Source organism: Gossypium arboreum, chromosome 13 (assembly GCF_025698485.1).
Source record: "Gossypium arboreum isolate Shixiya-1 chromosome 13, ASM2569848v2, whole genome shotgun sequence".
Lineage (NCBI taxonomy): Eukaryota > Viridiplantae > Streptophyta > Magnoliopsida > Malvales > Malvaceae > Gossypium > Gossypium arboreum.
In genome coordinates this window covers 124,045,698-124,073,218 of record NC_069082.1, presented here as the reverse complement: position 1 = coordinate 124,073,218, position 27,521 = coordinate 124,045,698, and the positions used below count along the sequence as shown (strand labels likewise).

Here is a 27,521-nt window from a genome sequence, read left to right as displayed (position 1 = left end):
AAAGGAAGCGGGTAAGCACTTTGTGCTTAGTAAGCTCATGTAACAAGAATTATACTTACCTAATATTTTCAATACAATATAATAAACATTCATATATCCATTCAATGCATTATTACCCTAACATGCACAAACTCAACATTCAAGTTAGTACAATAATTTCCATGTATCAATAATATATATATATACCATGATTGATGTACTCATCAATACCATGATTTTCATTCCCTTATTATTTTTCATATTTATCCCGTTGAATTTATCGAAATTTCGATGGATTTTCAGAGGTACACTTTTAGTGTACAATTCCGGGTCCGTCAATTCATATTCATGTGCGCACATTTCTATTTCAGAGAGCACACTCATGAACCTCAACCTTGCGGCGGGATTACCATCGAGCTAAATCCTCGCAATATAAACTCATAGAGTATTGTCGGGATTACCGGTCAAAGCTAAATCCCAACGACAATTACTCTAATGAGCTTGGATCTGAATTACCAGTCGAGGCTAAATTCAGACCTAATTCGGATTACCCGTCCGGCTAAATCCATTTTACACATATTCTTCGGAGGGCTATATCAAGATAGGATCACCCGTCCGGCTAGATCCTTTTACCGTCAATTCCTTTTCGAGATCCATCGAATTTTCCTTTCATTCAACCGGATTTCTTCCCATTTTATCAAATATATCAATGTTTCATTAATTTTCATACAATGAACACTCAAATCATATTCTCATCAATAACATACAATCTCAAGCATTTCAGAATATAATTCAAGTTACACGAACTTACCTTGATACTTGTTTGTAAACAGTAAAAATCTATTAATCCCGAACTTTTCCTTTCCTCGATCTAGCTTCAGATTTGAATCTTCTGGATCTAAATAAATAAATTTAATTATCAATTTAATACATTTCATGTTCATATGCAACATTCTCTATAATTCAACTATTATTTATAGTTCATTCAAAGCTGTCTACTTGAGTCATAGTCACTAAATTATTTATAACTTGAGCTACGGAACTCCAAATTAAGATCCGTTAATTTTCCTAAAACTAGACTCATATATATTTTTACCATAAAATTTTAAGAATTTTGGATTAGCCAATCAGTACAGTTTATTCTTCAAAGTCACCCTGTTCTGTTGTCTAACAGTTCTGACCCTTCTTCACTAAAATAAATTATCTCTTTATACAGAATTAAAATGATGTTCTTGTTTGTTTCTATTAAAATAGACTCATTCAGAATTCTAGACATATAAATTTAAGTCCCTAATTATTTTTATTCAATTTTTTATAATTTTTCAAAGTCAGAACAGGGGAACCCGAATTCATTCTGACCTTGTCTCACAAAATTCATTATATCTCAAAATTTACAAATCCATTGCTTACAATATTTCTTCTATGAGAAACTAGACTCAATAAGCTTTAATTCCATATTTTGTTCATCTTCTAATTCGATTCCTACAAATTTTGGTGATTTTTCAAAGTTAGTCTACTGCTGCTGTCCAAACTGTTTTAGTGTAAGCTGTTTATTACCATTTTTCCCCTAAGCTTTTAATAAATGATAATTTCGTCCCTACTCAATTATCCTCTCAATTGAGCTGATTTTTTCTCAATTAACATTTTATTCTATCACCTTAAACTAGTTTACAACCTTTAGGAATCATAATTTCAGCAATAGACTTTAATTCCAAACATTTTCACAATTAGGTCCCAAAAATCAATTTCCATTGAAATTGCCTAATAAAATCATCTCATAAACAAATTAAAGCTTTAATTTCATTCTATATAATCATAAAATTATAGCACTCAACCATGGCGACTTTCAATTTCATCCATGAAATCAAAAACTAATGAATTTAATAGTAGGAGCTAGTTGTAAAAGTCTTAGAAACACAAAAATTACAAGAAAAAGGCAAGGGTTAACTCACTTGGTGCAAAAATTATGAAATACCAGCTTAGAGAACCCTCATATGGCGTTTTTAGCTGCTGGAATTGAAGAGAAATGAAGAGAAATCTAGATATTTCCTATTTAGTTCTAGTTTTATTTAGTTAATTTTGCAATATTCCAAATTTACCCTTAATTTATCAAATTTTCTGCTGATTCCATACCCTTGCCGTCCAGCCCAAATAACTTTTGGGTCTAATTTCCTTTTATATCCTTTCTCATTAGACTAATAAGCTATTTAATCACTCTAGCAACTTTTACACCTATTACAATTCAGTCCTTTTCATTTAATTGACTACCCAAATATTAAAATTTCCTAACGAAATTTTAATACCACATTAATAACATTTCATAAATATTTATAAAATTATTTTTAACTCGGTTTTACGAGATAGAGGTCCCGATACCTTATTTTACCCAATTTCTTCAATAATTTCTTTTTCTAACTAATCACTAAATTGATAAAATTTTCCTATCAATATTTTCATACGATTTTCCTATCATATAAATTTTCAAGCAAAAATATTGAAATAAATTTCTCTTTAAATCGGATTTGTGGTTACGAAACCACTGTTCCGATAACATTGAATTTACGCCATTACACATGAGGTATATAATTCCATAATTATGAATAAACACATTTATCAAACATTTTCCATATTCATATACCAATGTCTTATGTCTCCATATATCAATAACCATCATTTTCATGAATTCCGAGTTCAATTTCATAATTATTTGTCTCGTGTTCAATTTATTCCATGTCGGAACTTTATTCATTAATACATTTGAATTATCAATACATATGGACAGCATATTCAAGATGAACAATTATATAATCACAAATGAATTCATTTATCAACCAAGTTCTATATTCATATCTTATCAATTCGTACTTCCTGTATCACATAATTCCATGTAACACTTACCAAACTTTGTCAAATTAGTGAACGTCTTACGGAATTGAGTACTTCGTTTACTTGATGCCATAGTTCAACTATGGTCTTACACATCTTCATATATCAATGTCATAGCCCAGCTATGGTCTTACACGTAATCACATATCACATATCGATGCCATAGCCCAACTATGGTCTTACATGAATCACATATCTCACTGATGCCATATCCCAGATATGGTCTTATACAGTAGCATATATCACACCGATGCCATATCCCAGATATTGTCTTATACGGAAATCACTTGTCACTTGTAGCCGAAACTACCACTATTCACTGATCAGGTAGCCGGAGCTACCATTTTTCACTGATCAGGTAGCAGAACCTACCACTTTTCACTTGTCATTTGTCCTTGATCAGATAAGTGTAGCCGAAGCTATCACTTATCACTTGTTGCCATGGTCCAACCATGGTCTTTTTCTTCAATTCATCTTGTCACTGAACTGAAATGCTCAATTTGATCATTTATTCAATTTTCATGCTTTTACATTTTTCACGATTTTATCATCAATACATATGAAATAACACATTATAAAATTCATAAAATTAACAAATAATCACTAAAATTTAGCCATATAAACTCACAAGTTCAAATTTTGTATTATAACAATAATCATAATTTCATAATAAATATTCCAAATAAAACATTATATCATTTCTTATCCAACACTTATCGATTATAATCGGGCATGTGTTTAATTTATACACGAGTCATTCATATATTTTTCCTCCTCCTCCTCTCCATCCACATCCTTGGTATAAATAACACACTTGTAAGTAACCTTATCCATAATTTTCACTAATTACTTATGTGAATATTCAGACTATCCACCAGTGTCGTAGTCACTAAATTATTTATATCTGGAGCTACGGAACTCAAAATTAAGATCCGCTAATTTTTCCTGAAACTAAACTCACATATCTTCTTACCATAAAAAATTTATAATTTTTGGCTGGGCCAATTAATACAGTTTATTCATTGAAATCTCCCCTATTCTGCTGTCAGACAGTTCCGACCCTTTTTCACTAAAAATTAATTATCTCCTCGTACAGGATTCGAATGATGTTCTCGTTTGTTTCTAATGAAAATATACTCATTCAGGATTCTAAACATATAAATTTAAGCCCCTGATTATTTTTATCTAATTTTTGATGATTTTACAAAGTCAGAACAGGGGAACCCGAAATCATTCTGACCTTGTCTCACAAAATTTATCATATCTTATGATTTACAATTTCATTGCTTACATCGTTTCTTCTATAAGAAACTAGACTCAATAAGCTTTAATTTTATATTTTATTCATCCTCTAATTCTATTTTTACAATTTTTTGTGCTTTTTCAAAGTTAGACTACTGCTACTGTCCAAAACAGTTTTAGTGCAAAATGTTGATTTCTATTTTGCCCCAAATTTCACAATTCATACAATTCAGTCCTTGCTCAATTAACCCCTCAATTAAGATAATTTTCTCAATTAATACTTTTCCTAGATATTATAAGTTATTTCATAACTATTGAAATTCAGAATTTCTACATAAAACTCTAACTTCAAACTCTTTTATGATTAGGTCCCAAACATTCACTTTCTATTCAATTCTTTGAATAAAATCAGCATATAAAAAATTTAAAGCTCTAATTCCATACCAAATCATCATATACTTCCACCACATATTCATAGAAACTTTCAATTTCTTTCATATAATTAAAAACTAATGAATTTAACAAGTGGACCTAGTTGTAAAAGTCACAAAAACACAAAAAAATTTAAGAAATAATCAAGAATTGAACTTACTTGAAGTAAAAATATGAAAAATCAGCTTAAGATAACTCTTCCATGGTGTTTTTTCTGATGAGAATGCAGAAAAATAAAGAGAAATCTAGATAATTTCACTTTAGTCCTAGCTTTATTAAGTAAATTTTGCAATTTTCCAATTTTTCCCTTAATTCTCCTTATTTTCTTGCTGATTTCATGCCATTGCCGTCCAGCCCAAAGAGACCTCAGGTCTATTTTCCTTTTAAACCCTCTTTCTTTTATCATTTAAGCTATTTAATCATTTTCCAAAATTTTGCATTTAATACAATTTAGTCCTTTTTGTTCAATTAACTATCAGAACTTTAAAATTTCTTGACAAAACTTTAATACTGACTTATTTACACTCCATAAATATTTATAAAAATATTTATGGCTCAATTTAAAATTCCCGAGGTCTCGATACCTCGTTTTCGATTCTAATTATTTTAATATTTATTTTTAGTACACTATTCACTACTTCAAAATTTTTCCTAACTTCACATTTAACTTATACTCACTAAATTAATAATATTTCCTACTCATTTGTCGGATTTAGTGATCTCGAATCACTATTCCGACACCACTGAAAATTAGACTGTTACAGGGAATGTCTTCATAATGTGGTTTAAACTAGAGTGTTTCTCCTTAGAAGAGGAATCCAAGTTGATGTCTCATGCCCTTTCTATAACCAACAATAAGAATCAACTGCTCATATTCTTAGGGACTGTTCAACCACCTAGTTGTGGTGATCTAGCATTTCAAACCATGCTAGCCATCATGATCAGCTAGAGTTTAAAGAATGGATTAATCTGAAGTCAAAGGTTTGGCACTAGCTTCAGAAGATTCCTTGGAAAGTTCTCCCATTTGTCTTTTGGCAAATTTGACTTGCCTGAAACGCAAAAATCTTCAAAAACCAAAATGTGCATTGTCATGTGATTCAACATGCGTGGCATAAAGCTATATTGAATATTTTTCCATGTCTAGTCCACCTCAAACCATTCCTTTACCCTCTTCTGTTGGAATTAAATGGCACCCACCTCAGGTAGGGTGGTATAAACTCAATATGGATGGTTCCACTGTCATGAACCTTGGTAAAGTTGGAACTGACATGATTATTAGACACAATAATGGGGAATGGGTTATTGGGGCTTGTAGACATATCCCATATGATGCTACTAGTAGGGGTGAGCAAAATCTGATTTGATTCGAAAAACTCGAAAAAAATTTTAAATTTTGAATTAAATAGTTCGAGTTATTTGAGTTAATCAAGTTATTTGGATCAATTCGAATAAAAATTAAGTTTTTCAGTTTAACTCGAATATGAATTACGCAATTCGAGTTATCTGAAAATCCGAATAAGAAAAGTTAAAACTACGCCATTTTGATAAATGTTTACCTTTTCTAAAGTTAAAAGTCAAAACCATTAAGTAACCATTATATTAAAAGGCAAAACCATTATATTGTTTATATAGTTAAATAATTTTATATTTCGTTTACTAATTAAATAATTTGTTAATGTAAACGCAACATTGAGTTTTTTTTGACTTGATTCAATCCATTTGAAAAAAATTCAAATTGAGTTCGGTTGCTAAAATAGGATTCGTCAACTCGACTAACTCGAAATTTTTTTACTCGATTCGACTCGACTCGATCAAATACTCACTTCTAGCTACTAGTGTTCAAGCTGAAGTTTGGGCTCTCTCTCCGATGACCTAAAACTTGCTAGGGATGCTACGAGTGTTATTAACCTTATTTGTAATCAGAACATCTCTAACCATTTGTTGTTTGCACTGATAACTGAATCTAGGACATTGCTTGATCAGTTTCCTCATTATCAGCTCAAGCACAAGTTCAAAGAGGATAACCGGTGTGCAGATGTGCTTGCTAGGCTTGGAAGCAACTTTTCAGATCTTTCTTAATCGAACTTATCTTCTGTTTCTTCTTATTTTGTAGTATGTTAACAGCTGCCGGACTGTTTAATCCTGATTATGCGAGCCGAGGCCATGGGGAAAGTGATGTACTGTAACCCTTTTGCTTTCTAATTTAACCTAGAGGTGTGCATGGGTCGGGCTACCCGGCCCGGCCCGAAGGTCAGCCTGAAATGTGGGAGAGTTTAGGCAAAAATATAAGCTCGAAAAATGGGCTTAGCCAAAAAAGTAAGCCCATTTAAAAAATGGGTCGGGCCTCGGGTAAGACACTTTTTGCCCGGGCCAGGGCCCGACCCGAATTTACTAAATGAAAAAAAATATTTTTTTAATATTATTTTCTTATTATTTTCTCCCTATTTTGCTACTATTTTAGTATTATGTTGCTACTATTTGGTTGTTATTGTTTGGATATTATATAAAACTTATTTTATTGTTAAATTTTTTATTATTTTAAAGACATTTGCTAATTTTGTTATTGTTTTAGAGACATTTGCTTGTTTTTAAGTATACATATTTTTAAAATTTATTTTCAATTTGTCGAGAAATATTTATTTTAATTTTTAGTATTTTGATGGTTTATATATATTTTAAAAGTATATAAAAATAATATAAAAATTAATATTAGCGGTCGAATTAGCTTGGGTTTTAACATTTTTATTCGGGCTGAGCTTGAACAAAAATTTAGGCCCATTTTTTGAGTCAAACCAAGCTTGGGCCTAATAAATAGGCTTCAATTTTAGTTGGGCCTAACCCAAACCCGGCCCGATCTGACCCATGCACACCTCTAATTTAACCTGTTCTGTTTCTGATTTAAAAATAAATAAATAAATACCAAATCCATAAAAATTTTAATATTAAATTTTACCAAGTCGCACGTGCGAACATGCCACGGAATTAGCAAACGACATCCTTTGCAAGCCAATGCCCCCCAACCCCGACAAAACCACTGGCTGACCCATAAATTCCTGCTTTTGGGTACCAATCCAAAAAAAAAAAAAAAACACGAAAAAAACCCCACCAGAAACACAGAGAGAGAGAGAGAGAGAGAGAGAAAATTTTCATTCTCAACAAGTTTTTTTTGGGTATATTTATTTGTTTGATTGATTGATTTCAGAGCGATAGCGAAGAAGAAGAAGAAATGTGGGAATCGATTTGTTTAACATTGGTAGCAACAGCGGGTAATAACATAGGCAAAGTTCTACAAAAGAAGGGCACTGTTATCCTCCCTCCTCTCTCCTTCAAGCTCAAGGCAAATTTCTCCTTTGCTCTTTTTTTTTATGGTTATGAAACTGCAGGTTTAGGTTCGATAATTTGTGCAATTTTTGGATTTTGATCATAAAAAAAATGGTACTGACTTTTGGTTACTGTTCAGCCTCAGGAATTGCAGCTTGAAATTAGCTTTAAAACAGGGTTCCTTTTTTATACCTTTCCAAGAATTGGGTTGGGTTTAGGTGTTTTTGACGAAGTGTACATTTTTTTTTTTGTGTGTGTGTAGGTGATAAGAACATATGCTGTTAATAAATTTTGGGTGATAGGATTTCTGATGGATATTTCCGGTGCCTTGTTGATGTTGAGAGCATTATCTTTGGCTCCGGTGAGCTAATGTTTAATGAATATTTGTTTTATGTAATGAACCGAATTGATGTTCCTTTATAAATTTATTGATATAGGAGATTCCTGCCTTAGCTACATGATGGGCGATGTTTGGCTGCTGGTTGATTGAGCATTATTATATGATGATTTATAGCGTAAATTTTCTGAACTCTATATTGGTTATAATGAAGAAATTGTTATTCAGGTATCTGTCATTCAACCAGTCTCTGGCTGTGGGCTTGCCATTCTTTCGATCTTTTCACACTTCTATCTGCAAGAAGTGATGAACATTGTTGATTGGATGGGGATTACATTAGCTGGTATTGGCACCATAGGTAATGCAAGTTTTTGTCATGGTTCTTGTATTTCAAAGTGAGTACATTTAGAAATTTGACGTGATAGTTCTCAGTTTAGTTTAAAGCCATGAGGTAATTGTTTACAACCTTCCTCATTGGCATCTTTGTGTTGCATGTCAACGATTTAAGGGTTTTAATTAAAATGCAACCTCTCCTTATGGGTTATGCGTATAGTTTCTGCAACAAGCAGTAGCATCCAGTTTTGCCTTATGATAGCCCCATAGACTACCATCGACCCTTTATATAAGGTAATGGTTTTCTTTTGTTTTGATTCAGGTGTTGGTGCTGGTGGAGAAGAGCAAGAGTCTTCAGCAGTATCGATTTTACAGCTACCGTGGTTGGCATTCGTTGTCGTGATCGTGTTTGTAGGTACCTTTTTCCTCTACTCTTAACTAATAGCATTCTTTTTATATTAATATTGTATTATGTTGTTAGACTCTATGAGATTCTCAGTGTATTTCATGACTAATAAATTCTTGTCTTGCAAACTTGAAGCTTATAATAATAAATTCCTAAGTTCAGTGGAGCATATATCATTACTTTTAGAGATACAAGGCTTTGATGGATTATGCCGAAAAAAAGTGTTACTTTTACATGGAACTTCAAGAAGTTATCTGAAGGACATCTCTGAGCAATAAATTCTACTTTACTAATCTAATAAGACAAGTGAACTAAACCAAGTCATAATACTCGGCCTGTAAAGAACGAAATAGGACTTTGTAGTTTAGACACATGGCCTCAATTGTGATTAATTTGTTGCTGGTGTCTCCTTCCTTCAAGGTGCAATACTAGAGCGGCATGATGATGGCTATTATTGATGGCTGTTATTTTTTGACATTCAATACTGAATCTATTTATTATCAAAAACCAGTTCTGATTAAGGCTTACTTTTACTGAATTTAAAATTTAGTAATTTAAAGTTCACCGGCACTTGATATCCATGCTTTTTGATGTCTCGGATTCATAAAATCTTCTGTTTCTTGAACGTCATTGTAGTCATGAATATGCTATATATGATAATGCTTTGATACCTGATATATGGTTATACAGGTACTCCTAAATGGCTGGCGTCGCATCTACAAGCGTCAACGGAGAGAACAAGAGCTGGTATATACTCTCTCTCTCGATTTTAAAGATTTATGTTGTGTTTACTCTACAATAGTATTCGCTTATATAATATTTTGTTTCCATTCCCACCTCACTGGAGTGCTTTGTAACTTTTTTCCTCCTGCAGATAGAGTATGAAGTTGTTGAAGAAATCATCTATGGCCTGGAATCAGGAATTTTATTTGGGTACCGTTTTTCACCTATGCAACTATTATTGTACATCTTATTCTTGCTCTTCATGGGTCATAATTTATCTTGTAATGGATATCTTATCCATTTATTGCAAAATTTATGTAGCTTTCATTTGTCTCTGCATTGAGATTTGTGATTCCAAATGCTCAACTTAAATGATTTCACCTATTTGCAGAATGGCATCAGTGATATCGAAGATGGGATTTGTCTTCGTGGAGCAGGGCTTCTCCAAAATGTTGATTCCCCTATGTATCTCGATCAGCATTTGTTGTAGCGGCACTGGATTTTACTATCAGGTACATCAGCCGCCTAAATGGTTCATGATGACATCTCAGCACATCGATATCATTGCCTTAAGCTATTTGTAACATGGTCATATTCATGTGTTTGATTCATGGAATTTGTGTTCAACATGGTCCAGTAATGTTCTGGTCTTATGTTTAACATGGTTCTATTATGTTTCACTGTCGGGACATTTATGTCTTAAAAGGGTCTTTAAATAACCTTTACATGTTTGTATTATCCTCTCGACTAATTGTAACATAATCTTGTTTACACCTTTTGAGCAGACACATGGCCTAAAGCATGGTCGAGCAATCGTGATCTCCACCTGTGCTGCCGTGGCATCAATCGTGACTGGTGTACTTGCTGGTATGCTTGCATTGGGTGAACAGTTGCCTTCAGCACCAGTTGCTCGCCTTTCACTTCTTCTTGGATGGTATATGATGCTAACCTAATTTTTACACTTGGATTGTACAACAATATCATGTCCTTATTCCGGAATTCCGCAATGCTTGGTTTGTGAATATTCTAGCATGTGGCTTGCTAATCTGTTGCATACCATAGGCATCTTGACGCATTGAAAAGCTTCTGTGATTGATATGATAGATTTTAACATCTCTACTGCAATTTTCTTTTGAAAGACTAGAAAAATTTTTGAATCCGATTCTGCCACATCTTTTTTTTTTTGCTTTTGATCGATGTCTATAAATAGTATTTGGTGCAACCATTTGTGATGTCATATTCTTGTAGCTCGAATTCAACATTTTTGCCATGAATCTTACCATTGCAGGTTATTTATCATGATGGGTGTAATTTTGCTTGTGAGTTCAACAAGATTGATGCGACACATTCCGTGGCCATTACGAAACTTAATACCGAGTGGAGTGGACCGGAACTTCAATCTCAGGCGATCAGGTTCTCTTCGAGTCAAGGACCCTAGTCCGAGTGCTGTTATCCCAGCCGCCACATTGCACCATCTGATTTCAACACCAGCGAAAGAGAAAGCATAGGTGAAGAAAAACAAAAGCTGAATACATATTGAAAATCAGAATCAATTTTATCGAATATCATCTCTTAAAAGTTCCAGGTCCGGGTTTGTTCTGCTACACCAACACAAACTAAAGGTTTATAATTGTAGCAAAACCTGCTTGTCTTTCGCTCCTATTACACTAGCACAATTAGTGCTAATGTGAGTAGGATTTGATTGTTAACAATGGACAATGGTCACTTTGGTTTTTAGGTTCCAAATCTCAGTACTGTGTAATAAGTTTTTCATTTCTATTGAATTATTTAAAACCAGTTTAACATGGTTAAAACATTATGTTGACTAATGATGTACATTGAAATTTGGATTTAATGCCAATTAATTTAAATCCACACAAATGCATGATTGACATAAATCAATATTTTATTACAAGTTTTCACATTTTATGTGAACTTTTTTCATGTGCTGTAACAAAGGGAACGTGTCCAGAAATCAATAAAAAAATGAACAAGAATATTACAAATACAAGCAGATATGGTTTTGAGAGGCGGGATCAACACCAACCCGTTGGTTTGTTTTGAATTTCAAAATATTGAACCCATGTTTAGACCTTGTTAACCCAGACCTGCGAAGCACGGTTCTTCATTGTTATCCCAGATTTTTGTTTCAAGTTCTCACTCAATCTGCTCTGTTTTTTTCCTACGAAAAGAGCCAAATTTTCCCACAAATAAAAATCCTCCTTTTCTTACCAAGTTGCCGCCTCTGAGGCTAGTTTAGAGTAGAATTATTCCATTTCTCTTTTCTTAAGCTTTGGGAAAATATATATACATTGAACTGTTGATGGGTTCTTCAGGGAAGTGGGTGAAATCTCTTATGGGTGTCAAGAAGAATGAAAAAGAAGACCAAGTAAGCTCCGGGTTTTTTTCTGCTTTGTTTCACAGCTACTATTATTTACATTTCTGCACCTAAGCTCTTTGTTATGAAGGAAAAAATGGGTGTCAAGAGTAAGAAATGGAAGCCATGGGGCTCTAAAGGGAAGTTCAGATCAGATTCTTCACCAAGGACTGCTGCAATGGCAGCACTAGCCCGAGCTCCTGCTAAAGATATCAGGGTTTTAAGGCAAGAAGGGGCTGCCATCCACATCCAAACTGCTTTTCGTGGTTTCTTGGTAAATTGCAAACACCCGTGTTAGTCTCATAATTTTCATTTCTTTCATTGTTTGGTGTCCGTGAAAGTGAAAGAAAGTAAAAGAAAGTCTCTTAAATTTCAACAGTTGGTAAATCAGAGCAAAACTGACACATAGTAAATAAAATCTAAACTGATACAGTGATGTCAAATCTGTATTTGATGTATCCACCTCTTGATTTTCAAATTTTCGGTTCACTCTTTTTTGTCCATGTAGGCAAGAAGAGCTTTGAGAGCTTTAAAAGGAATCGTGAGGCTTCAAGCATTAGTTCGCGGCCGACAGGTGAGGAAACAGGCCACCGTAACGCTTCGGTGTATGCAAGCTCTCGTTCGTGTCCAATCTCGTGTTAGGGCTCGTCGTGTGCGGATGTCAACAGAAGGACGGGCAGTTCAGAAGATACTCGATGAATGCCACAGCAAGGATGATATCTTGAAACAAGCAGAGGTAGTACCACTCAATTTGCTAATAGTCATTATTAGTTAGCGTGAAAAATTTACTCCAATCACTGTATTATACGTTCTCAGGATGGCTGGTGTGATAGCAAAGGAACACTAGAAGATGCTAAAACAAAGCTGCAAATGAAGCACGGAGGAGCCTTCAAGAGAGAAAGAGCTCTAGCTTATTATCTTGCTCAGAAGGTATCAAAACGCGTTCTAAATTCCGTGCGCTTGTTTACATCATAAACTGAAAGATACCGAAAGTAATTCAATGTTCTTTAATTTTATAGCAATGGAGATCAAAGCCTGGTTCAACTAGCCAAACAAACAACTCAGGTTTATATACCAAATATCAAGAATTCGACAAAAACAGTTGGGGTTGGAGTTGGCTGGAACGTTGGATGGCGGCCCGGCGATGGGAGACAAGGTTGATGGAACCATCACAGGCTGAATCTGATCCTTCAGATACAACCTCACCATCAAAACATTACTTAGAGGGAAAGAATGCGAGATCTTCTTCCCCATGCTTTGTGGAAGTCAGAAAGAACAATATCAGCACAAGGATTTCTGCAAAGCCTCCAAATATTGGGCAAGTGACTCACTCCTCTTCAAGTCCAAGTTCCGAGTTTCGGTTCAATTCAAGTTCAGCTTCATCTTCAATATGCACGTCTTCTACACCTGTTTCTGGAAACACTACCTTGAACAGTACAGATAAAACAGAACAAAGTGGCAATAGTAGACCAGATTATATGAACTTGACAGAATCTACCAAGGCAAAACAAAGATCTCGCAACAAACATGTCCATATGTCTCGACCACCATATCCGAGTACGAACTAGAAACAGGTATGTCTAACACGGATATGTTGTACTTTTGTTCATTCAGTTCAGTGACATGGATTGATCTTCCTTTCTTTACATGACTGAGACTTATGCCACTTGATCAAACAACTTCCAAAATAATCAATCCTTAATCCATTACTAATACCAGCCAATCACAATGTATACATACACGGACCATATATACATGGAGTAAACACAAACAAGAAATTAACATGGAAACCAAACAAGCGTTAGTGCAGAAACACCAAAAATGTGAAACTTGAAGCCTGTGGAAGATGCATGGCTTCAAAGGGTACCTTCATAAACCTCTGTTCACTTACTTCGCCTGCGAAAAATTACAAGAAAAAAACAATAAATATAATGTAATGCTTTAAAGGAATCTATGAAAAGGAAATTGAAGACAAATTTTGATGATTAAATACTATGAAAAGGAAATTGAAGATAAATTTTGATGATTAAATTAAGGATACAGTGAATAACAGGAACATATCCGTTGGCCCCTTGGCAAACTGTCACCATTCCCTGCTGCATATGAAATAATATACAAGTTTCACAAACAAAACATATAAACAACATGTACAACAAGCTGAGATTGATGGAACATACCGGTTTTAGAAAACAAGGAACGGTGTCAAAGAGACCAACTCAAAAGGGCTAGAACAACAACATCATCCATTACATTCCATTTAATGTGTTTAGTTTTTTTGGTCATGGATTTGACCTGAGATAACCCATCTGATCCACAAGTTCTTGCAAATCATCACCCCAATCAATAGGATTTGCTGCTAAATCCTCAACTTCAACATCAACTTCAGCTTGATCACCAACAACAATTTCCTCTTTTGGTTCACCAGCTAATAAGTCTTCATGTACTAACTCTTCCCATAATGTTTCGTTAACACCCAAATTATTAGTCACACTTGATAATGGCATTGGACTTGGTATATGATCCTTGATTTCAGTACTTGATTCATCATCCATTGCAGAATTGAAAAAGGTCTCAATTTCAGTCTCAATAGTTGCCAATCCTTCTTGTTCCTCAACTTGATCATTATCAACCACCACAGGGACTGCTTCTTGTTGTAAATTCTCCACACTGGGGCTCGCCATGAGCCTCCGTTTTCGTCCGATTTCGACGCCTTGAGCCTGTCTGTTCTGAGCAAGTTGCCGTATGAAAGTCGGGTTTCGAAGTGCCTTAGCAAGGAACGACATTATCTGTTGCTGTTTCTTCTCTGTGCTCTGTAACCTATCCTCCATTGCAACAATCTGGTCCTTTGAATGCTGCTGGTGTTGTCTTAATCTCACTATTTCAGCTAGTAAAACACTTCGATCCCTCTTTAATCTCTCCAGTTCTTCATCTAATCCAAATTGTCCTAACTCAACACAAGCTCCTCCTCCTCCGGCTTGATGCTGTGAGCTTTGCACTATGTTCCTTCTCCTCTTAATTGTTTTAAGTAGCTGCTTTTGCCCTCCTAAAAACCCTTCATTGGCAAATTCCCATCGATCTGGATCAACTTTTCTAAAACCCTGCGTTAAAACCCAGCATTGAAATCATTTAACACATCATGAAAACGGCATCAAAATTGAACAATTTGTGAAACGAAGTACTTACATATGTATTGAGCTGACGAATGAAACTGGAGAAATTGTTGTGCTTGAAGTACCTAGGAAGCAACGTGGTTGAAAATTTATGAGAATCCCAAACAATGAAACTATTACGAGCTTCACTCCATGAAACCACCGAATCAGTCGAAGGGTCTTCCACCATATCAAAAGTTTTAGTCAAGAACGGCGGCGGACCAACCTCGTTAAGCCCTTCCTTCGGCTGAGGAGTAACATTTGATGACGATGAAGATGAAGAAAACCCAGCAGTAGTCCCAACAGCTGTTGCAAACGTCATTTGAGTTTCCTCTTCTTTTACTACAACTCCTTCCATTTGAGACTTCGTTTTCACTTCACTTCATTTCGATGTTCTGTCTGCAAGTTATCAAATTTTGAAGGAAAAACAATGAACTCTGAGAGAGTGTTCGTTACGTGTCAGATTGGAAGAGAAACCGAGGGAGTGACGTATATATATATAAGGCGGTGGAGAAGAAGGTTCTAGAGAGAGAGAGAGATTATGTGTTAAGGCATTGTAAGAAGTTTCTGCCATTTGTCGAAAAGGAAACAAAAGTTCTGGAAAGTTCTCCATGTTTCCAGACAAGTGGTCGTTTCAGATGCCGAAAGGAGCTTGTCTTCCTTCCTCAGCCGTCGATTGTCTGAATTTTGGGCCCACGTGATATTTTCCTTGCATAAGATTTTGCCACGGAAGTTGCTAGATATTTTCAGGGATTTTGTTAGATAAGAAAATGAAGAAAAATGGGCTTTTTGTTATTGTTGTTGTTGTTATGTCAGGTTTTGAGCTTCCATGGATGATTTCGTCCAAGCTCCAAGATTTTTTTATATTATTGGATCGAACTCAATTTTGTTCCTCATGGAAGCCAATTTGGGCCAACGACTCAGTCCCTCATCTTGGACCTCAACTGCAATTTACAAAGCTATATATTTTCTTAATAAAGGGATGGTCAGGGGGTTACATAGGGATCCAACTCGAAATTCAAGGGGAAATTTTATTTAACAGCTCGAGATAAAATTATTATAAAATTTTGAAAGGAGAAAATAGAAAATTTGTGTTTAATGAAATTATTATTTTTCAAAGAAGTCAAAAATGAATTTAATGAATTTTATTCAAAGGATTAAATTGATTGTTTGAAATTTTGGAAGGAGCTTAAAAGAAAATTTCCCCTTTAGCCAAGGAGGCCAAGAGCCCTACCTAATGAATTTTTTTGGTAAAAAGCCTTCTTTGATCCCTCTCAATTCAATATTGAGCAAATTGGTCCCCCAAAAAATATATGTCAATCTCGAAAGTAAGCAACTAAGGATGATTAGTTGTAGCTTTAATATGTTTTATCAATTATACATATTTTATAAAAACAAATTTAGCCCTCAAAATTTACACATTCTGTCAATTTGGTCTTGATTTAACATATTTAGCCCATAACATTTATATATTTTAGTAATTTGATCTTGATTTAACAAATTTAGCCTGCAATACTTACACATTCTATCAATATTTACATAATATATAAACATCGAAGACTAAATTTGTTATTCTACAAATTAAAATTATGTACAATTGGCAGGAAACATTAACAATGTAATTAATTGTCCTTAATTGCTCATTTTCAAAATTGACAGAGATTAAATTACTCCATTTTATTAAAGAGACCAATTTGCTCAATATCAAAATTGAGAGGGGCTAAAGAGGAGTTTTTACCAATTTTATCATTTAATTAAAAGCTAAAAAAGATTAAATTGATTGTTTGAAATTTTGAAAGGAGCTTAAGACAAAATTTCCCTACCTTGTTCCCTACCATTAAAGATTTAAACACAAATCTTCTATAACTATGTATAAAAAAAACCAATATTTTATGGTATAAAAATATAGTTACTCAAAATTGAATTAAATCGAATCGAATCGGTTTTATTTATAAATAATTTTAATTTTTATGATATAAAAACAAATATTTTATATTTAAAAAATAAAAATAATTTAAATTTTTTAAAATTATTACATTTTAAAATATTATGAAAAAGACTTAAAAATTTGATCAAATAATATTCAAAAGATATTAAAAAACTCATTTTTTCAAAATAAACTTAAAGATTCAAAAAAATTAATATAAAAAATAAAAATCGAATCAAACCGAATCAAATTACACGATTTAAAAAATTCAAAAAACTTATCCAACCAAACCCACATTGCTCTTCCATTATATAAATAAAGGAAATTACATCACTCACTCACTGAAAATTTTCCTTTTTTCAGCTTTGCTTCTAACATGAACGATGAAGATCATTTTCTCAAGAAAAAGACAAGACAACGCTCCAGGTATCTCGGAATTACTCTTCTTTAATCAACTTAAATTTGTACCATCCACGCCGTCTGTCCTAGTTCATTTTTTTTTTCTAAATTTACATGCAAAAAATTAAATTAAAATTAAATTATATTTTTAGATGGGATTTAATTTCAATGTGATACGTTCAGTTTTTTATTTTACATTACAATATTATTACAATATTTTAATTTTATTGTCTTCGTTATTTTTACATTAATTACAAATAAATACATTATTATTAAAGCAAATTTTTAGTTTGAAGATAATGAAATTAAAAAAATTCAATCAAAACAATGAAGATTCTTTGACAAATGTGTACTTAACAATTCAATATCAATAATTATTGCTCCCAAGACCTATCAACTATATTTGTATGGTTAGAGCCTAAGGATAATATAACATAATTCAATTGACCCCATGATATCACTATCAACCTCACCACAACTGATTACACCCAATCCGCCATATTTATGACTTTCCACGTGTACAGTTCAGATTAGACAGTTTTTTTATAGGACGAATTATTTATCTTTTATATGAACATCCACGCGTCTTTTTTCAGTAAAAGGGTTACTACATTACATAAGAGCCAACAGGGATTCAAAGCATGACACCGCTCGATCCTACCATCTGACATGTGACTATCACATCAGCTGGCGTCACCCATGTGTCAGCTTTGATTAGTCAACGAAACTCATTTGATGTTTTGGGAAAAAAATATAAGTAAATAGGATAAATTCTACTCGAGGTCAGTAAATTATTAATAAATTTATATTTTGGTCACTTAATTTTAAAAAGTTATAAAATTTTCGTTAAATTGAAAGTTTTTATTTAAGTCACCAAGCTGTTATTTTTAAAAAAAAAAGTCTAGCTAGCGAGCTCTAAACAATTATTCAATAATCGGTACGGTGGATCAGTATCTATTGATGAGTAGAATAATATATCTTGGATCCAAGTCAATTTGAGGTTAGTGTTGAAGCTCGGAACAAAAATTTGTTTGGATGTTGGTTCGCAAATTCTTGATGTTCAAAGTTGTATCATAAAAAAATTTGAACTGTAAAATAAAAGAGGAATGAGAACTTTCGATTGGTACAGTTGATGAGAAGATATTGACTTTGCGGCCTTCCCACTTGCAACAAGAAATTCTTGTAATCGGCTTAATGTTTTTCTCTTCTTTTTTTTCCTTTTTTCAATATAATTGACTTAATTTTTTATGATCTTGTTAGATGATTGGTAGTGCATTATGCTGGTAATGTAAAGGTATTATTTTATTTGGATGTCGCAAATTGTGCTTTCACAAAGTTTTTTTCCCTAACAAGATGTGTGAAACACCATAAAAGCGTCGTTGCATTGAAGAGCGGTGTGCCGACTCAACTTTGAAGCCCAAGTAGTACCATACTTTTCCATTTCACCTTTATATCCTTGAGGTCAAGGTTCAAGTCTTACGACATATAAAGTTCTTTAGTGGTTATGGCTTTGCTTGTTTAAGCATTAAAGAAATGTTCCTATTTTCTCTATAGGGTCAAGAGACAAAACCTTAAGAGTATAATGCTATTCAATAGTTGCTCTTCAACACGAAGAAACTCAAAAGAAAACATTTCTTGACTTGTGTTATGTTTCACACATCAATAATTATATATTTATTTTTTCTCTTAAAAACAGAATTTCATTAGGAAGAAAGATAGTACAAACATTGCCTAAGTAATTTGCGACCAAACTATAAATAGAACATGAAGCATAAACACCAAAACAAGTTAATAAGGGATTGCAAGAAAGAAGGAATTGTTGCAGGTATGCTATGCCAAAACTTAAACCCTTCATCCATACGGGTTATTTAACAGGCACTGCATTTTAGCAACAAAGCCTTAATTCAAGAGACATATGCTATCCACATCAATATAAGTATGGTTGATCAGAATTTCAATAGTTCTGATGTACAGGATCCATTATATGGCAAGCACAGAGCATACTATATTGTAAATTCTTTGTAAACTCATCTGAAGTTTTCTAAGAAGAAGATGATTCAGAGAAAATGAAAGTTTTTTAGAAAGCCATAAGTAGAGAAAACACACTAGATTTTTATTTAAAACTTCTTCGTTGTTTTTACAATGAGAATACATCCTCCTTTTATAGCTGAAGGAGATATAATACAATAAAATAGTAAACAGTACACACAACAGTACACAGGATAAGCATCAGACATTAAAGTATAAAGTGAACAGTACATAAAGTAAAAGCAAGACTGATATTAGACATTATTTGACATAAAGCAAAACACTTTAATTATTTAAAGCAAGATTCCCGACAGGTGATTTTTCAGCTGTTTGCATTTGATTGGGGAAGCTGAGCACTATCCATGGAATCTTCACTGCAGCAGGTCATTTCTTCGTCTTTTTCCTTTTCTTTTTCATCTTGCAATTCTATCTTGGCAAGACTGATTTGACTGTATTGCCACGGGTAATCTTGAGACCATTCTGTGGGGTCAGGAATTCCTTCATGATATTCACGGAGAGCTTTTAAGACTGCTTCATGATAAGGTGTGTATGTCCTTGGCCAGGTGTCCCATGGTGCATCAATATCTGGAAGTGGCCACATCTCAAATGGAATAATTCTGTTGAGCTGACAGAGAAACTTTTGTAATTCTCGATATTGAACATCATCTTTGAAGACTTCATTTTCAAGAGATTTATGGATCCAGGAGGTAGGGAAGGAATTGAGCTGGGTTGCTTTTCCACATTTGACAAAGTATTGAGGCTTATAGAAGATTATAATCATATAACTTCCATAATTACCTCTTGCCTGATTGCAGTGTTGCTCAATAATCTGAAGCCATTGTGGGAGAGGATGGAACCAACTAAGGAAAGTAAAGAAATTTTGTTGTTCTGGTTCAATATTTCCTCTAATGGCTTTTTTCAAGTAATAAAGGAGATCAGGAGTGTCAAACTATATGGCAATATGGTAGAGATGAGTGAAGTACCATAAAAAACTATTTTAATTCATTTGGTTGTTCAACGAATCTAAACCTTATTGGGTGTATGAAAGGGTAATCTGGATGGATACCCCAAGGTTTAAGAATAAGTCCCCCAAAATTCTTGAAAACTTGAATCTGATATTCGAACATCCTTTCTCTAGCTTTCTGGTGAAAATAGTTCTTTTCTACAAGAGTAAAAACTTCTGGAGGATATTCAGGGTGGAGATTAAGAGTGACAGTGTAAGGAGTAGGAGAGGTGGATTATGAGGAATAAGGTCTATACATCATGATTGGTCTAGGCCAAAAAACTCTTTTGTAGGTGAAAACTTCTGGATTTTCTTTGGGTCTGAAAAGTAGATCAGCAAGAACATTTTGCTTTCCTGGTATATTCTGACATCAAAACTAAACTCAGAAAACCATTCTACCCATCTTAAGAGTTGTGGGTGAGGGACAGTTTTCTGTTTAAATTTGAGCATTTGTGGAAATGAAGAGATATCTATTTCTACCAAAAAATGGTAACCTAGGAGATGAAATTTGAATTTTGCCATACATTTCTTAACTGCAAGGATTTCTTTGAATGTGGAGTGGTAATGAATTTCTGCTTCTGAAAATCTTCCACTCTTGTATCCACAGAGTTGTCTTTTACCATTTTTTTTTCAAGCAATATTGCTCCCCAGTATTTGTCACTGGCATCTATCTGTAGAATTCTTTTTCCATCTGAGGGGATTTGAAGTGGAGGCAAATCCTGAGTAATTTCTTTCAATCTTTAGAGAGCTTTTGATTGAGAAGAAGACCATGGAGGAGGGTCTTTTTTGAGCATCTTTTGCAGGGGGTTAATATACTTAGAAACTTTAGGAATAAAATCTCTAAGATAATTAACAATCCCAATGAATCGTCGGACTTGTTTGAAAGATAAATCTTTTGAAGGAAATTTGAGAAGTTCTTGAGCAATGTGTGGTCTTGGAGAGTATTTTCCTTCTTTGATATCCATTCCCAGAAACTGAATTTCTGATTTGTTAATCTGCATCTTCCTTTCTGACAGCATTATCCCGTATTTGAAAATAAGGGATTTAAATTCTTCAATGAGTTGTGCATGGGAATCCTCATCTTTGCTGTAGAGTAGGATGTCATCAATGTATACTAAAGCATTTTCCATCAGGGGATGAAAAATCTTTATCATTGCTTTCTGGAATAGAGAAGGAGCAGTCTTTAATCCAAACAGCATAACTTTCCATTGAAAGGATCCATTAGGAATGCAAAATCCTATTTTTGGTCTGTCATCAGGATGAATTCCTAATTGCCAAAAACCTGCCTTGAGGTCGAACTTAGGGAAGACTCTTGCTTTGGCTAGGCTTGAGAAGAGTAGATCTTTCTTGGGAAGAGGAAATTTGTCATTTTGAAGGAAATTGTTAAGAGGCTGGTAATTAATTACTAATCTTAACTTTCATCTGATCTGTTCAGATCTCTTATTTACATAAAAGGCTTCACGTGCCTATTGAGAATCTGAGGGTTCAATCAAATCCTGATCCTGTAATTCTTTACATTCTTTTTCTGCTAGCATCAGATGATCTGGATTCATTCCCTGGTGGCTAGCCTTTGTTGGGTTGATATCTTCATTTTTCTTGAAAGGAAGTCTGATGAAGAAATCTGGGTTTTTCCACAAAGGGTTTGAGCATTTATTCAGGAATTCAGAATGAGATTCTGCACAGGATTGGGTTTTTAATTCCTGGATAGTGTGAAGGATTTTTTCAGATTGAATGACAAAAAGTTTTGGGATTCTGACAAAGGGTTGGAAAAGATTTTTGAATCTTATTCCTTCAAGGAGTATTCTAAGATGTTGGGCTTTTTTGTAGAGGTTAAAACCTACTAAAATATCTTTTCCAGGGAGTTTTGATCCTAATACTGTAGTTTTTACACAATAGCCTGGGAAGAATTGAATAATAATTGGTTTGCTAATCAAATGAGTAGCAAAAGTAACATCAACAGCAGAGTCAAAATACCTTATATGGGGTTTCCACCATTCTGAGGTAGAACATCTGGGTTCATGATGGTTTCTGCTGCACCAGTGTCTATGAAGGCAATTATAATAATGGGTTTACTATATTTGTCTAAATAGACCCTAACAGGTATATGAGGAACTGGGACTGTGTCAACAGCTCTGTCAACAGTCTAAGCTTTAGCTTGTATCATCTGTATATCGGAATAGTCTGATTCAGGTTTTGAAGAATCACAAGTAGGAATGGCATAAATTATCTTGTCTGATGGTTGTTCTTTAATGGAGCAAACAGATTCAATATCATCATCTTCTTGAATCTTTACTCCTGATTGTTTTACTATCTGTGCAATCTTCTTGGCTTGTTTCTTGTTCTTTGGACAGTTTTTTGAAAAGTGTCCCTTTTGATTACAGATGTAACAGCGATCAGTTTTTGTTGACTTTTTTTTCTTCTTAAGATATCTCCATCGAGGCCTAACTTTCTTCTTTCTTATTGAAGTTGGGAAAGAAGAATGTTTTTTGAAGTGTTTCTTCTTTTTTGTACGACAATCATACAAATGATCTTTTGGGCATTTGTATTTCAAGTGGGAATCATCGCAGGCTCTATCAATTCTTTTATCACCATGGAGATAATCTTTAAATATCATTCTTCTATTGCAGATATCTTCTAGAGCAACAAAGACTTCTTGTTGGAGTTCTCCAACAGTGATCTGAAGGATGTTTTTGTTCTGTGTTTGGAGAGCTTGATTAAATGCAACTTGGATTGGATTTGGAAGAGATGAGAGGATAACTGGCTTGAGATTTGGATTTAGTCCCAAAGCGCAATATAGCTTGGTCATTATTTTGAAATGTTTTTCCAAATCTTTTTTGACATACGAACAACATTTTCTTATGTAGAATTCCCTTCTTTTTAGTGTCAGCAAATCTTGAGGGTTTTCCACAAAATGTTGATGTATGATTCTGATTGGTTGGGCCAGATCTTGAAGAATTAGAAACTGCATTTGATCATATTGATTAATGGAATTCCACCAATCTCTCAACATTCCTGTAAATCTGGAGACAAATTCTATAAGAATGTTGTAATTACTATCTTCAGTGAGCTTGCGAGTTTCTAGCCAAGAATGAAATTCTTGAATTCTGTCTGGCCATTTTGCTGGTAGCAAATCATATATAGTGAAAGTGGTTCTTCCTATGGAAGATTTTGGCATCTGTCTCTGATGTACAGAAGATGATTCTGGCATGTCTTGCATTTCATCATCACTTGGTTCTTCAACTTTAGTTGTTTGAAATGCTTTCTGCAGTTCTTCATCTTCTGATTCTGTTTTTTCGTCTGATGAGAATTCAGACTCTTCTGATGATTCTTCTGATGATTTTGAACTTTCTCCTGAATCAGCTTCAATGCTTGATTCTAGATTTTGTACAGTTGAGATTTTTAGAATTGAAGATTTTGTATAATCCTTTAAAATTTTGTTAAAGGATTTTGATCTTCTTCTTGGATCATCAGAGATTTCGAGATTTGCTTTGGAGGAGGAGATTTTAGTGGAGACTCCTCTAAGACTGGTCTTTTTCCAAGTTTCTTCTCCATTTGATGGGTTTCACTTTCACTTTCTGTTTTGGCTTCCTCAGTGAGCTTTTTCTTCTTCTTCTCTGCTTCTTATTTTTTGATTTCCAGAAAAATTTCATACGTACTTGGTTTGGTACGTTTTGAAGCTTCTAGAAAGGTTATTCGTACTCCTTCTACTAGGAGTGGATCCTTTTGCCTGATAGAGGGAAACAACTCAATTGTTTCTGCTCTATGAGTAGGCTCAGGGATTTTTCCTGTTTCTTGAAGAGTCTTGATTTGATCTTTCAGTTTTGAATTTCTTTCTCCCTTTGGGTAAGGTGGGAGAAAAAATCTTGTCCTGGTGCTGCTGGTTGTTTTGCTACTGCATCCAATCTTTTTTGTAAGAGTTGGATCAGATCTCTGACCATTTTGGTGTTGTCATCTATCTTGGTTTCAACGGTTGAGATTTTTGAATCAATTCTTTTCGGAACCTGATTTTGAGCAATAGCATTTTCTGTTTGCCAGTTGAGAGTAGCTTCTGCAGCACTTATTTTGGACGGTGCACCTGATATATCAGTTTGAATTTTTGAAGGGATTTTTGGTGCATGAGTATAACTTTTTCAAGAGTATTCTTCAAGAGGTGGGAAATCTTTGTCATATGATGCTGTAGGTTACATCTTACACACACTGGAAATTGGTTTTTGTGGAGCAAGAAAATCTGGGTTTTTCTTAACCCATTTGTTTATTTTCTTGTAACAGGGCTGAGAAAAAGGTTTTGGTTTCTTGGGGATTTTTACAGGAGGTTGAGCGGATGTTTTTGGAGGAGGAGGAGAGGGAGGTTTACAAAGTTCAGGTGGAACCTGTGTACTTGGCAAAGACTTGTGGGATGAATAATCAACAAGGTAAACATATTTACCATTATCTTCTCCAAGTGGTCTAATATTTGGATCTCCATCCATCCACCTTTTGTAAAACTCGTCTTGAGTTGAATTTTTTTTTCTTTTTTCCTGGCTTTGATGCAGTCATGTCCATGCTATCAACCCAGGCGGCCAATCTGTCATCAGTGCATAACTCACATGAACAGTTTAAAGCCCAAGGACAATATCCAGTTACAGGATCTTTAAACATGTATAAAGGTTTTCTATCTGCGGAAAAGCTTTCTATTAGGCTTCTTTCTGGGCCGGGTTCACACAACGGGCAACAACAGTCTGGATCCTCCTGATCATGAAGTTGTACCAGTCTTTCATTTGGTTGCATCATTAACTGGGTTGGGAAAATGTTGGGATTTTGAGAACTGTGAAGATGACTATGATCAAACTTGATTTCATTCTTTCCATCTCCCTTGGATGTAATCTGACTTGAAGTTGACTGGATTAGCTGGCTATGCTCATGGAGTTTTTCATAGCTAGTGATCTATTTTTCTGGGAGTAGTTTAATCAATTCCCTTTTTGGGATCTGTCTCGGAACATGAACACAATGAAGCTGGTCATTTGTGTTTACTGAAATGAGTAAAGAGTCATCTTTTCCATGCTTTGAGAGGTTGGAGGCATGATCTTGTATCCTGTAGACAATTTGATAATGAAGGGTGGTAGAGATAGCTGAAGCCACCTATGGTACTCCTGCTATTTGAATTTGAACTTTTAAAGCTTTGGTGAGATTGGGATCTGCTAGTGCCATTGTGAAATTTGGGAAAAGAGTGACCATTATGAGGCCAGAATTTAACGTTGCTTCAATTGTAGCAATACATGTATTTTGGTATTCTAAATATCTAGAATCCAAAAGTGCAATTCTTGTAACTACTGGTTTTCCAGCTGTGCCATGGTAGTTTAAAGCAAGACGTATAGCTCCAAAATGGATGTGCGTATATCCTGCACGTTTCTATTCTGCTGGAATTTCGAAGGTAACAAACTGCTATGGGGATGCTGCATATATGGGAAAACTATCAAATCGTGAGGATTGAATATATTCCCTGACTTGTTTAGCAGACCCTTTGATCAAAGTTCTAATGGATTTTACAGGAGAAAATGCGAACTTTCTATAGGAGGAATAAGGATTTACTGTAGGAAGATCTGTAGGCTGGACTTTACCTTCTTCACTTAGATATTCTATTTCATATAAAGAGGAAATCTTTTTTGTAGAATGAGATTTCATAGGAAAATCTGGTAAAGAGATAGGTGTAGAAGAAGTAGAAGGACATGCTAACATATTTTCTTTCATGGATGAAAAAGTTTTTCTCCAAATCTATCTATCTCTTAGATCACAACAAATGAGTTTTGTTAAACCTGGTGGCTCTGATACCAATATGGGTGTGGATAAACACAGGGATTGCAAGAAAGAAGGAATTGTTGCAGGTATGCTATATCAAAACTTAAACCCTTCATTTATCATGACAGATAGGTTTTAGGAAAGAAATATCTTTCACCTTAGCACATGATTTATCCAACAATTTAAACATCCCCCAATATTTCCAAGATAGATAATTTTGATTATTGCACCAAACAACAACCCCTCATGATTATTTGCCTTTAAGATTGTCAATCAAAGGATTATCGACGATTATTATATGAAAAAATATGATCATAACATAAGACATCAATGGTCCTTTCATGTACACACAAATTTCCTATCATGAATAAAATCTAAAAAAGTTTGGAATAAGTCAAAGAATTTTATTTATGAATTTATAAGTTACAATCTTTGAATAAATCCTTAGATTCTTTTCTTCAGTAGAGTTTTGATCCAAGATTAATTTAGACTTGATCTTGGGTAGAAGTTTTCCACTTCAAGGCTCGTCAAGAATTGATCTTGAAAACGAATTTTATTTCCTTTGAGTTGATGTAACCAAATTGGGAAAAGTTTTTATGCAAGGATCTTCAAGACTTTATCTTAGATGGGTGATTCAATTTCAATGGTATTCTAAACTTTATATTGAAGAATGGATCTTATCTACTTTTTTGTTGACTAGTGGACAATATCAAAGAGCAGCTTTCTTCAAAACTAATGTAGCGCTCTTCAGAATTTCTACAAGTTCTTTAGAAAAATTTTAGATTTTGTAGAAAGCTTCTAATCTTCAAAAATCTTCTATTCAGGCTTCAATTTTTAAACTTCTGAAGTCGTGAATTTCTAAAGTTGTGTTGAATGGTTTGGAGGTAACCCTCTTTTATAGTGTCAATCAATCAACTAAAAGAGACTTCTTGTAGAATATAAACTCTTCAGTTGAGTGAACTGCAATGATTAAGTTCTTTTATTTATTAATTATCTCATATTAATATAAATTAATTAGAGAGAAAATAATTCTTAAAGAATATAGTTTCTTTATAAAAGATTTTATAACTACTTGGTTTCTAATGTAGTCAAAAAATGCAGTTTCAAGACCCCGCTTTCCTAAATTAAGCCCATAAATAATAAATAGGGATATTTACGTAATTATTATATTGATGAGTTGAGATTTGGATAAGCAATTTAGTAA

The 27,521-nt window shown here is 34.0% G+C and overlaps 2 protein-coding genes and 1 pseudogene across 6 annotated transcripts; 2 read left to right on the top strand and 1 right to left on the bottom strand.

The window, feature by feature from the left end:
- Positions 1-7,516: 7,516 nt before the first annotated feature.
- On the top strand, positions 7,517-11,473 carry LOC108463785 (probable magnesium transporter NIPA9). Its single transcript, XM_017763698.2, has 9 exons — positions 7,517-7,876; positions 8,123-8,221; positions 8,426-8,555; positions 8,853-8,941; positions 9,627-9,683; positions 9,811-9,869; positions 10,051-10,171; positions 10,445-10,593; positions 10,948-11,473. Exons 1-9 carry the CDS (start codon positions 7,766-7,768, stop codon positions 11,165-11,167), a joined length of 1,035 nt encoding a protein of 344 aa, XP_017619187.1. The 5' UTR covers positions 7,517-7,765; the 3' UTR covers positions 11,168-11,473.
- An 83-nt stretch (positions 11,474-11,556) lies between these two features.
- LOC108463784 (protein IQ-DOMAIN 6-like) lies at positions 11,557-13,715 on the top strand (annotated as a pseudogene).
- Position 13,716: 1 nt separating this feature from the next.
- Positions 13,717-15,769, bottom strand: LOC108463783 (heat shock factor protein HSF30). Of its 5 annotated transcripts, none has more exons than XR_001868152.2 (4): positions 15,220-15,756; positions 14,214-15,134; positions 14,078-14,132; positions 13,717-13,932 (listed from the first exon to the last, which is right to left on the bottom strand). XR_001868152.2 is itself a non-coding variant. In XM_017763694.2 (3 exons), the coding sequence occupies exons 1-3, from the start codon at positions 15,541-15,543 to the stop codon at positions 13,920-13,922; spliced, it is 1,143 nt and encodes a 380-aa protein (XP_017619183.1). In that variant the 5' UTR covers positions 15,544-15,751; the 3' UTR covers positions 13,717-13,919. The 5 variants fall into 5 exon arrangements, 1 of the variants encoding a protein (XP_017619183.1); XR_001868153.2 differs by having other exon boundaries at positions 14,078-14,129; XR_001868151.2 differs by having other exon boundaries at positions 13,717-14,129; positions 15,220-15,769.
- Positions 15,770-27,521: the final 11,752 nt, after the last annotated feature.

Bases quoted from the DNA above. Each gene is read 5' to 3' on its own strand.
- LOC108463785 (XM_017763698.2), top strand. From the start codon at position 7,766: ATGTGGGAATCGATTTGTTTAACATTGGTAGCAACAGCGGGTAATAAC. The intron at 7,877-8,122 runs GCAAATTTCTCC...GTGTGTGTGTAG, and splicing joins CTCTCTCCTTCAAGCTCAAG to GTGATAAGAACATATGCTGT. The intron at 10,172-10,444 runs GTACATCAGCCG...CCTTTTGAGCAG, and splicing joins GCACTGGATTTTACTATCAG to ACACATGGCCTAAAGCATGG.
- LOC108463783 (XM_017763694.2), bottom strand. From the start codon at position 15,543: ATGGAAGGAGTTGTAGTAAAAGAAGAGGAAACTCAAATGACGTTTGCA. The intron at 15,135-15,219 runs GTAAGTACTTCG...GTTTTAACGCAG, and splicing joins TTCGTCAGCTCAATACATAT to GGTTTTAGAAAAGTTGATCC.